Source organism: Aphelocoma coerulescens, chromosome 2 (assembly GCF_041296385.1).
Source record: "Aphelocoma coerulescens isolate FSJ_1873_10779 chromosome 2, UR_Acoe_1.0, whole genome shotgun sequence".
NCBI lineage: Eukaryota > Metazoa > Chordata > Aves > Passeriformes > Corvidae > Aphelocoma > Aphelocoma coerulescens.
The window spans coordinates 21,132,379-21,144,271 of record NC_091015.1 but is presented as its reverse complement, the minus strand read 5'-3'; the positions used below and the strand labels follow the sequence as shown (position 1 = coordinate 21,144,271).

Sequence of the window (11,893 nt, the reverse complement as noted above, 5' to 3'; positions counted from 1 at the left end):
GCGATATTATTACAGATGTCTTTTTCTAATTGCATTAAGTTTTTAACATGAACTTGGAGTCTCACAGCAATTATGTAAAACCTGAAACATACTAGCTTCGTTTTGTAAGGATGCAACACCAGCACTCAAAATATATTACATAATACAGTTTTAATGAGTTGTAACAGTTATAACAAAGGTTGTGATATAAGTCTTTACAAATCAGTATATCAAGATATGATGAAAAAGGAAGAAATGTTTGCCTTATATGTGGTTTTCACATAAAGTATGTTCTTCACTCTTGTCTAACCAGGGCAGGTGATTTATCCAAAAAATGGTCTTATCCAATAGCAGTGGTAGCCTGATTTCAAAAGCTTCTTCAAAATGTGACCCTGTATGTCTTGTAGTATTGAGCTTTACCAATAAACACCTTAGTAAATACAGTTGCTGGTTGTAAATGACCTCTAGCTCAGTGCAGGGCTGTTGGACACTATGTAATGAATCTCTAGCTACACTGCTGTGGGAGCGCACTGGCCAGCAACAGCGGAGCAAACAGACAAGTCAGTTACACATCTGTTAGTAAAATAATGCCTCCTAGAAATTAAACAGGAGTAACCACTACAGTGTACAGATACAGGCTGGCACTTTGTCATAAGGTAAAAGCATTAACCGTTCTGCTGAGATAATACACAAGCAGCTGGCAGCACCGTGTCCCCTTGTAAACCCTGGATGAGTTTGCCTGGCGATCCTCTCTGTCAGCCTGGACTCACTTGGCATTTGTTTTGAATTGGACGGCTCAAAGCAGAAGGAGTAACACGTTCTGTTTAAGAAAAGGTTCCCTCATTCAAGCGAGATTTTTAGGGAGATGTGTAAAATCTTTATCAGACTTCTGCCGAGTAGCCAGCACTGGAGAGCGTTTTTGTCAGTGGCAGACACTTTGGAAATTTTAGTACAGATAAATCTAAGTTTTTACCCTTATTACATTAGACAAGGTTGCTTGTGACAGAGTATATGAAATAGCAGTGCTAGGGGTAGCCTCTATTACTCTTTAATGATTTCTAGAAATATTACCTTGATTTTGCCAAAATGTTAAAAATAAATAACATAACAAACTGTGCTAAAGAAATTTAATAATCTTGCTAAAATTTAGGTTTAGAGTGAAATCTGCGAGTTTTAACCTGAGAGAAATAGCCTCCCAAAACCAGAACAAATAATAAATACATTTTCTGAATAAAAATATTCTGTGGATATTACTGCTTTTACTGCATTTTAAAGCATTTTTATAACTATGTATCTATGTTTAGTTTAGTTCTCCAAGCTATTAATCCTCTATATGGATTAAGCTTCTTTGAGACTTTATATATCTATATGAATGAGAAAAATAGGTTTTAATACAGACTCTTTTTTTTGCATGTAAATATCTGCTTCTTTCTTTGCATATGTGTTATCATTTTTTGGTAATATGCTTCTCTGTGTCCATCTCATAGGCATGCCTTACCACAAGCTGGTAACTAGCTTCCATGGAAAAGGTCTGTGTGACAGCATTTTCTCATGTGTCAGATCTCCCACTCTTCCTTTGTTGGAAAAATCCCACTAAATTCAGTGAGACAAGACACCTAAGACAGTTAGGGTTTTGACCCTTTATATTCCTATGAAATTCTAGTGGAACATCTGCAGTATATTAATCCATAACTACTTTATTAAAAATAGTACCCAGGTACAGACTAAGTGTGAAAAGACTAATGAAGACTAATTGCTGCAAAGAAAACACTCTGCCTTAGTCTGATGGTGTGGTTGCCAGGCTTTCTAAATATTTACATAGCTAACCATCAAGAATGGGCCTGTAATAATTGTCTAAATATATATTTACATGTATACAAATTAAAAGCCAAATCCCTTTTCCACTAATAGCAGTGGGAGTTTTGCCATTTGCTTTGGTGGAATCAAGGATATGGTCCAGTAGAATAGTTTGTCAACTGTTGGATTTTTCAGGGGAAAATAGTGTTTCTTCTATCCTTCTTTTTCTTTTACAGGACAGCTAAGGGAAAGACAAAATTTGAATAACTTCACTGGATTGATTTTATGTTAAAAGTCTAATGTAAACCTACAAAGCAGGAACATCAAGTTAAGGCTTGAAGCTGATTAGTGTCTAGTTTTAAGTGGAAGGGTAAGAAAAGTACAAGGCAAACAATTTCTTTGCAGAGAGAAAGTATATTTTGATTACCTCTTCCTTTTATTGTAAAATCATTCCTCACCACACTATGAGTGGACTCCAAGCATCATTGTTAGCAGATAAGTCACAAGAACCAAAGCTGAAGTATGGATAAAGCAGCAAGATCATAACACAGCAAAGTATCATATACACTGAAGAAATAACTCAGCGTCCTTAGGTGGGCTTTTTTTCCCTGTAAAAATTTGATCTATGTAGAACTTCATTCACATGGACACTAACAATGAGGAAGTGTTTGCTTTGGCGGAAGTGGATCGCACATCTGTTTAACTTGGTTTGTGGCTTTTTAACATAAGGTTTCTCTGTGTTGTACAGATGTGAATCAGGTAGCATTTGACTTTTTTCCCCTGCTGTTGAGGTGTTCAGTGGTCACTCTCTGCTGGGGTGCTTGTTTCATTGACTTTTGCCACGCAAATCCATCACTTAGAAGAGCAGGCTTCATTTCTTGACTGGTTTGGTGGGTCTTTTTACTCATTATCAGTCAGCATAAATAATAAATCCAGAAAATGTGCTGTATTTGTTGTTGTTTCCTCCATGTGCTTTTCCTCCATCTAATTTAATGTAAACTTCATCTCCTGGCTCCAAGTGAAGAACCACACTGTTACTGGCATAGTCGTAGTTCTGATCAGCATCCTGAGCAATCGCACTAGCTCGAACCTACATAAAATACAGAATGGCTGGTTAAGAAAACTCAGGGAATTTTTCCTGCCTGTTGAAATTAAAGCATATCCTCAATATTTTATTCAACATGCATGAGTTGCCACTTTAAACATCTGGCAATGTATAGTGTAGTTTATTCCTGTGATTATTGCTTATTTTCTCCTACAGTACTTCTGAAACTAAAGCAGTAATATGCTCCCTTCTCAGTCATCTGATGAATTCACAACTGCCTGGTCTTCTGTAGATGTCTGGAGCCTTTTTAAATATATGTGTAAGAAAAGCTGGAGTTGGGAGAACTGGATCTGATCGTGCACCAATTTTACATTGTAACTTGTATCAGTGGGACAAATGATTGACAGTGGTGAGGATCCACAGGGAGGCCCACAGGGAGCTCCCAAGATGGACTTTTTCCAGGGGCAGTTTATTGTCATACCAATAGGATCATGCTGCAAAAAAGAATACAAGAAGTACACCCACACACACACATGCACACAAGCAGGTAAGGATCGTAGTCTGGGTTTTGAAAAAGGGCTATTACCACATTTCAGTAAGCAAACATTTAATTTCCCTGTGTTTTAAGAGATGCACCTTTGAAAAATCACAGGCAAGTCACTATTTGCTTTAGGAGGTTTTTGGAATTTACAAATCATTGAGGGCTTTTCACTTGCAACTTTCCCTTAAACATACTTTTTTCCCATTTCTCCCTTGGTATTCCATGACTGATTAAATTTGACATTTCTTGCAAACTGGAAGTAATCTGTAATTTCAAGATGTATGTTGGTTTCCAGCAATGAACAGGCTGTGCCATTGTAAGTCTCCAAATAATTTATATATAATTTGACTCTGTTTGGTAAAATATTTAAACATGGATGTATGTGATTTATTTCAGTGTAACACGTCATCTGCTTGTTGCTTGTCTTTGTTCTGGTGTAGTTACAGAGCAGTAAATGATTTAGTGGTATTGCAAATCTGAACTAAGTAATAATGCATGACTTGGTGTACTATATGTGGGATTTTTTCTGTTCTGAACTGAAAAAATAGGCTATAAGTCACAATTTTCCATGGATTCCTTTCAAAGTTTACATGATAAATTTCCAAATTAAATTTTCATGTGATATGATTTCACATTAATATTGAAATGTTAAAAAGGAGGGGGTTCTTTTACCATGCAGGATCTTATGGCATTATGCAGCTTAAAAATCACAGTAGGTGGAAATTCTTTATGCATCCTGTAAGAACAGTGAGAAAGGCTGCAAAGGCTTGTGGAGCTGTGACAGGCTGCAAATTTAAACTGATACATGGCATGATGATAAACCCCGACTATTTCAGGACTTCTTGGTTGTGACTTGCCTGATATTGTTTACAGGGGTGATCTGTTTTGCTAGTTTTTTAAACAACAATTATTCTAAATACTGGATGTTTCCTTTGGAATAATGACTGGCAGGGCAGAGTTGAAGGCTCTGGACCATTAACCCTGGGAAGACCTTCCAGAGAAACTGACTGAGATGGTTGCTGGCAGTGGAAATGAAAAGGGCAAATGGGGAGGAATGAAAAGGCTGCAGACGAGGTAGAAAAACTTTCACAGAGAACTAATATCTTGCATAATGGTGAGCAAAATTGCTTAAAGGACTTTTCAAATTCCAATTTACTTCCTAATGAAATGCTACTTTGTGGATTTGTATAGAATGTTGTGTTTCTGTGGATGGTAAGGGAGAATTCAAATTACATCAGTGACTATCCTAAAGGAGTCAGCATGTGGACACTGGCTACTACAGCAATGAATATTTCATTTTTAAGATTTTACATAGTACATACTGGTTGGAAAAAAAAAGAGTTTCTGGGTATTGAAAGTCTAGAAACCAAAATGCAGATCTTACTGCCCTGTGTGTAGCAGCAAAGGTCCTGTGTGCTATTCTTAGTGGGTTTACCTTCTTGCTTGGTTAGCCAGTGCAATTTCTTTTTAAAGGCTAGAAGAACAGTCTCAAATGAATTCTCAGTGAGTGTACTGCAGCAAGAGGGTAAATGTATCTCCAAACGAAAGCATTGTGAGACAATACATTTCACAAGTTCCATGTAAGTTCTTTCATGAAGCTGCGGTCTCAGCCTGCACGCACATACCTAAGCTGAGTGATCTCAAGTGATCTCAGCACTTTCCTGTTCAAGCTTGATAACCATTACAGCAGACAATGTGGTAACACTGGGGACCTTGAGGTTCCACATATGTATTGCTTAGGAATGGTTTTTTTTCTGTAAGTCATACACTTTTCAGTGTTTTGGGCTTATTCATTGTTAGAGAGCACTGGATTTATAATGTTACCTTTGTCACTCCATTTAACTACTTACTTTCAAAATTTCTGAGCTTCCTTACAAATATACATAAAGCCTGTCACATCACCATTTAGCGTTTCAAGTATAAATCATAATGTCATTGAAGAATTATAACTGTGGGTCAATTTTAAATCATTTATATGCAAGTATTTACCTAAATATCTTGTATAGTATATACAAATATACACATGGAACCCCTGTTTGGTTGTTTTTGTTTTTTTTTTTTCTTTGAAAAACTATGAGTTTGTCTCATGTCTGGTACTGGAAGTAGCTATATTTGGAAATGGTTAGACTTCGGGTTCAATTGAATATTTGTAATTGGATACTTTTTAAAAACTACTGCTATGTATTTATTTTTCACGGTTTGTGAAAATAAACACCCTACAACATTATAAATAAGGGTAAAAATAGATCAGTTCTTTAATTGCAAGTACAATTGCATTCTTGCAGTGTGCAATATTGCTTTTGTAGGAAGATATCAAAGTGAATATATTAGGATGTACTTTGTTTTACTAGTCCTGGTTTGTCTGCTGAGACAGTATTTATGGTAGACATTTTCTAATTTAATTAATTGCCGCTGATGTCCTCATCATTCTGTTCTCACAGTCCTTCTGAAGAGCCATAAACAAAAGGTTAAGTGGCATATCAGATTAATTTACCGGCCGCCGCCGCTCCGGTGTGCGCTGAGCACAAAGGGCCGTGAGCGGGCCGTGCTCGGCGCGGGAGGAGACGCGCAAACGAACGAGTTTCTCCGCGGCCGCCCGGCACGGCAGGGACACGGGGCCCGGTGTTCAGTCCTACGGACACGGCGTGGAGCCGGTCCATCCCCCAGCCTAGCCCGCGAACAGCCCAGGGGGAGCGGCAGCGCTGGCTCCGGGCTCCCCGAGCCGCCGGCCCGCCCTGCGGCCCCTGCGCGCCGGGACGGCTCGGGCGCCGAGGGACCTGTTGAGCGTCCGGTGCGCGGCGCGTCCCTCGCCCTCCCGCCGCACGGACACCTCGCACTGTCCCTGGGCACCCAAGCCTGAGGGATGGCGGTGCCGCTAAGCTGTAGGAATTAGGGCCAGCCTACCCGTGTCTGTTAACTACGCACGGAAGAGCCACAGGATTGCGAAGGACGGCTCCCCTGGGGCAGTGTTACAGGTACAGCCTCTGCCAGCGCAGTGGCAACGTTTATCCTGATTAAAAGGGATGATTCCTCTGTTTTTCAGACGGTAGCATCGCAAGACCTTTAATTATTTCCGATGTCTCCATCCTGCCCAGCGTATGCCGACAGACTCGGCTCCTGCCCGGGCTCTCCGAGCGCCCGGTGTACCTCCCGGCATGGGCCGGGCCGTCAGCCGGCGCCTTCCCCTGCGCTGGCCCGCCAAGGGCTCAGGTCTGCGGCCGCCGAGCTCACTCTGTTTCAGCTCTCCTGACAGGAGGAAGCCTCACTCCTCGCCGGGGGCTGAGCGTGTCAAAGCGGCGCTCCGCTGCGTTGGGAGCCCCGTCCCGTGCCGTGGCGGCGTTCCTCCCACCCACCTCACCCTTTCCCCACGCAGTACCACCCTCCTCTGAGCTCACCCACCGCCCCTGGCTCCCCTCTCTTGCCGGGGCCTTTCCCCTCCCCGAGGGAGCGCCGGGCTCTTCACGCCCCTGCGGGGGCTGCGCTGCTGGTACTCCCGCCCCCCGCTCCCGTCCCGGCAGAGCTGCGGGCAGCGCTCCGCGGCCGGGGCGGCGGCCAGGGCGGGCCGGGCGCGGGAAGGGCCGGGCGCTGCTCTGCCCGCGGAACCGCCCGGACAGCGGGCTGGGAGCGGCACCGGCGGCGCGGCTCTCGGGGAGGAGAGCGCGTGGAGTCCGCATTCACCCAGCAGCCTGGGCGACCTCTGCTCTGAGCGGAGCATCCGACCCCTCGGTGGTCTTCGGGCACCCGAGGCGGAGCGGGGCCGCGCTCCCCGCAGGTTCCCCGCCAGCTGCGGAGAGGCGACGGCCGGTCCCCCTCGCCCGCTTCGCGCCGCCCGGGCTCGGGCTCCGCTCCCCCGCCACTCACCCGCGCCGCCTCCAGCGGCCGCCCGGCTCCCCCTCCCCGTCCGCTTCCCGCCCTTCCCGCGCCGCTCCGCCCGCTCCCCGCACAGCGCCCGCTCCCACGGGGAACCCCCCTGCTCCTCGGCGCCCGCTGCCCTCTGTCCCCGGCTGCTCCCGGCGCGGCTCCCACCTGGTTGTTCTTGCAGAGGTCGGCCCACATGCTGGTGCCGTCGCCGCCCCGCATGAGCACATGGTAGGTGAAGAAGTAGATGCCGGGGATGGAGCAGGTGAACTTGCCGGTGGTGGGATCGTAGTGGTTGCCCAGGTTGGTGACCACGTCGTCGAACTTGAGCACCTCGTAGCCCTCGTGCTGCCTCTTGAGGCCGGCGTAGAAGGCGATCTTGGGGACGGTGCTGTAGGTGGCGGCACTGATGGCCCCCGCCGCGTTCAGCCCCGGCGCCCCGGGGGGGCCCGGCAGGCCCTGCCGCCCCGGCTCGCCCTTCTCACCCGGCGGCCCCACCGGGCCGGGCGGCCCCGGCTCCCCCGGCGGGCCACGCGGCCCCGCTTTGCCCGGCCGGCCGGCCTCCCCCTTGGGCCCCTGGATGAAGGTGGGCAGGGACTGCATGAGCCCGCGGTCGGGCGTGGCCGCCGTGCTGGGCGCCTTGGTGCCGCCGTAGGGGTCGCAGACCATGCGGCAGGTGCCCAGCATCTCGTAGTGCGCCGAGGTGCCGGCCGAGCTGACCAGCACGGGGATGAGGATGACCAGCAGCAGCACCATCACCACCCCCAGCGCGCCGGCCGCGATCAGCCGCCGCCTGCTGCCCACCAGCCGGCTCAGCGCAGGGCGATCCTCTTGTCTGCTTTTGGACAAAATCTTGATGGTTGGCGGGGTTCCTCCTCAGAGCCGAAAAAACGCCGAGCCCGCGCGAGCTCGGCTCCGCTGGGGCTCGGCTGCCCTCCCGAGGGCCGCCGGTGCTGCGGGGGCTCCCGCGGGTCGCGGCGCTCCGCTGCGGCCGCTGCAGCCGCGGGGCGGGCGAGGGAGCGGAGCGGAGCGGGAGAGGGAGAGCTGCCGCCGCGCCCCGGCCGCCCGCACTTTTATGCTCCCGCTGGCGATCGACTTTTTTTTTTTGCAGGCTGTGCCAGTCCGAGTCAACTTTCCCTGGAACTTGCCTTTCCTCTCGCGATCGCCCCGCTCGCCTCCTCGCTCTCTCTCTCCCTCCCTCTCTCTCTCTTTTCGCAGAGACGACAGTCCTCAGCGGGGCCGCGCCTCCCGGCCGCCCCGGTGCCCGCCGCCCAGTGCCCGCGCCGCCGCGCCGAAGCCGGAGCCGGAGCCGGAGCCGGAGCCGAAGGGAGAGCGGGATCCTGCCCGGGTGCCACCTGCCAGGAGAGGAGGAGGCTGACGAGCGCGCTGGAGCAATTTATAGGCACCCAAAAGCGCAGGGGAAAGGGGAGCTGCTTTGGCATCACATTCCAGCATCTGCTCTGCTCTTCCCACTCACAGAGAGTTTGGCATTACTCTGGCAGTGTGGGAAATATATATTTTTTTTCTTTTCTCCCTCCCCCACCCCTCCCGCAAAAGGATGAACAGCGAAATCGTGAGCCTCACTCAATAGCTGCATCTTGCGATGACAGCTCTTTCTGAAGCAGACCGAAGGGAAGAGATGTGCTTAGCAGCCTCTGGGTACCCTTCAGGTCACCGATCGAGAATTAAAAGGTCAATCCACCTCCTGCTTAACGCTTCCCTGAGGCCACTGTGCCATGTTAGTGTTTTCTGGGAAATACCGCTTTAAATGCAGGGATGTTTTACCAATTGTCCAAGTAGAAGTTATTTGAAAATGTACCTCCCACAATAATAAAGAGATTAACATCTCTGGCAATTTCGGATCTCCCTCTTCCTCCTCATCCCAGTTTCAACCACAAAGGCAGAGAAGGAAATAGTTTTTTCCGTGAATTAAAATTGACATACTCATCACTGGCTACAGTGTTTCCAGGTGTTAAAGCCAGCCGCTGCTCTGCTTGCAAACTGACACTGAAGGAAAGTGTTCCCTTTTGTTTAGGAGCCAAAGAAGAGTCCGGGGTATATGCAAATCGACAGATGCCTGGACCTGAGAAAAAGATCTTTTTGGCTTAACTCGGGGGCAGCAAAGCATTTTGTTAAATCTTGTGGGGGGTTTTGTTGTTGTTGTTGTTGTTTTTTTGGGTTTTTTTGGTGCATGAAAGACTTCTGCTCCCCCAAGGTCTGGTGGGCACCTCTGTGACTGAGTGGAAAGGTGAATGTACAATATTAGTGGCATTGTTGCAGACAAAATATTAAGGAACTTGTACTGCTTACAGATACACAAGGTACACAGAGCTGTTTAAATAAACAAACAGAATTGATTCCTAAATCATACTTCTGTATTCAGGAGCAATGGACGCCAATCAAACCTGGGTGACATTTGCCTGTCAATACAGGGATGATGGCTGGAAAGAGTGTGACTTATTACAGCAAGGCAAGAATCAGAAATGAGCAACAGCAACAAATAGGACAACAATGAAATAATGGCATCTCCAGTGATAGAGGGCTGTGATCTTGTCTTGGATTTTATTAGCACGAATCTGCTCTCCCCTCACCCGTTCTCTTTTATTTCTTTTCTATTCCGCAACACAATAAGGTCAAACAAGCAGGCAGTGGGAAACAAAGATTCATTGATTCTTCCTTTTAAGCAGAAATGTCAGCAGCTCCTTTTGCTCTTTCCTGAGAGACTCAAAGGCAACGAGTGTGTCCATGCCGTGCAGAGATGGGCCAGTTCAGCTCCTTATCTCCCCAGAAAACTGTCGACAAAGCTTCCATTCATGTACTTGTAAATATTCCTCCCTCCCCTTTGTAAAGTTTTTTCTTTTCTCTTTTCTCTAATGCTCTGTTTTTAAAAAATTCTTTATCTGGCACTGACACAAGCTAGCCAGTTCCCTTAGCTAAGGGCTTCCCCTCAAGACCCAGGAAGGCAGTTGAATGCACTTGGAGGGTTATGTTCATATCTCATTTCTCTCTTCACCCCACGGGAAAGGGCTTTCAGCACTTTCAGTTTTTTCTTCTGGGCAAGAAAAACTGAAAAGTTGTGCCAGGAGTGACTGCTCTGTCTCAGCCTGTAGCTGGGCCCTTGAGTTGTTGTATTCAGTCATCCTAACCCAGCTGGTTTTTGTGACATCAGGGTGTGCGTAAACCTTCATTTCAATGGCTGTGTTACGTGTTAGGCAAAGAGCAGATCTCATCCTCAAATAAACACAAACCTGTCATGATCTGTGAAGCCATTGTGATGCTGGGTGACCTATTGGCATCAATCACACCCTCAGTTCCTTACTCCAGCTATGATAAGCCTGATTCTTAAAGTGAGGTCCTACCATACCAGCCACATTTTCCTTCTTGATAGACAGTTTTATCCTCATGCATACTGCCTCATTCACTCTGAACTGTTGCAGACTTTCTCCCAAAGAAGACAGCCATAAAAATCACATCCAGAGTAATCAGAATAGAGAGATCAGAGAAAATACTGGGAGTTTGTATGTTAGTCTGGAACATAACCTGGGACCTTGGATTTAGTTACCAGATTAACCTGAGTCCCCAAGGAAAAGTCATATTTTCTTGGAAAATTAAGAATGGGAAACCAAAGCACTCAGAAGTTATGCATCAGAGGTCTCAGCAGCCTGTACAAATTAAAAGGAAGTGTAGAAACCTCTTTTTACCACGTGACCTTTGTTGTCCTGAAGTGGTGTGTGAAAACATTGATTTGCTGTAATTAAGGCTTGGATAGCACTTAAATTATAATCTCTCCATGCTAAAGGCTGACAGTCCAGATTGACAGTCCATTCTCAGTGTAACCATTAAACCTACGTGAGGTGCTGCCAGTCTTAATGTGCTAAATTTATTTGTATTTTTGAAGCCTTCTTGCTGGCTTACTCTGGCCTTTCAGCTTGTTTGCTTCCCTTGCCTTTCCCTGGGCCCTTGTGCATTCAGACATGCAGTTGGTGTTCGAGCTGTATTCCCTGCAGCTTCTGCCATTTGCAACAGCCTTGTCACAGCTCTTACTGACTAATTAGTTAATATTCATACAGAGACTTAAAGACATACAGCATAACATGCATGTCCATTTTACATGTGTGCTGCTGCCTCAGCATTAACACATGGGAAAACTGAAGAAAACCATTTACAAACTCATCCACTGGCACACAGGGCAACACATTCTGCAGGCACCAAGCACAAAATGGCTCCTCATGCCTGCACTGCTAAATTCAAAGTTAGCCCAGGAAAAATTCTCTGTGAAAAAGGGCAACCCTTTACCAACTACAGTAAGCAGGAGTAACATGGAAAAAGGCATATGCCTAGCAAACGAGCGTGCGAATGCTGTGCCAAGCTCCATACTGCTTCTGCTCACTCCTATCTGCATCTGGTTTGCTTGCACTTATATTTTCAGTCTCTTTTATTATTATTTTAGAGAAGTGTTTTGAATTTCACTCTGCTGAAAAAAAATAAGGCTTTACTACACTGTACTGTTATAAACACTGGTTTAATTTTGTATGTAAAGGTTAGCATTTCAGCCTGGATACCAGTGGTATGGTCAGGGAAAAAACATGCACTCATTCCAACATGTAATTAGGTTCAATGCTGCAAAATAGATCATAAAGAGGGAAAAATATTCATATCAGTATAGGTGGCTC

General features: G+C 46.5%; 1 protein-coding gene across 1 annotated transcript; it reads right to left on the bottom strand.

Moving 5' to 3' along the window:
* Window positions 1–94: 94 nt before the first annotated feature.
* Window positions 95–8,415, bottom strand: C1QL3 (complement C1q like 3). The gene is made up of 2 exons (XM_069006737.1): window positions 7,389–8,415; window positions 95–2,866 (listed from the first exon to the last, which is right to left on the bottom strand). The coding sequence occupies exons 1-2, from the start codon at window positions 7,974–7,976 to the stop codon at window positions 2,687–2,689; spliced, it is 768 nt and encodes a 255-aa protein (XP_068862838.1). The 5' UTR covers window positions 7,977–8,415; the 3' UTR covers window positions 95–2,686.
* Window positions 8,416–11,893: the final 3,478 nt, after the last annotated feature.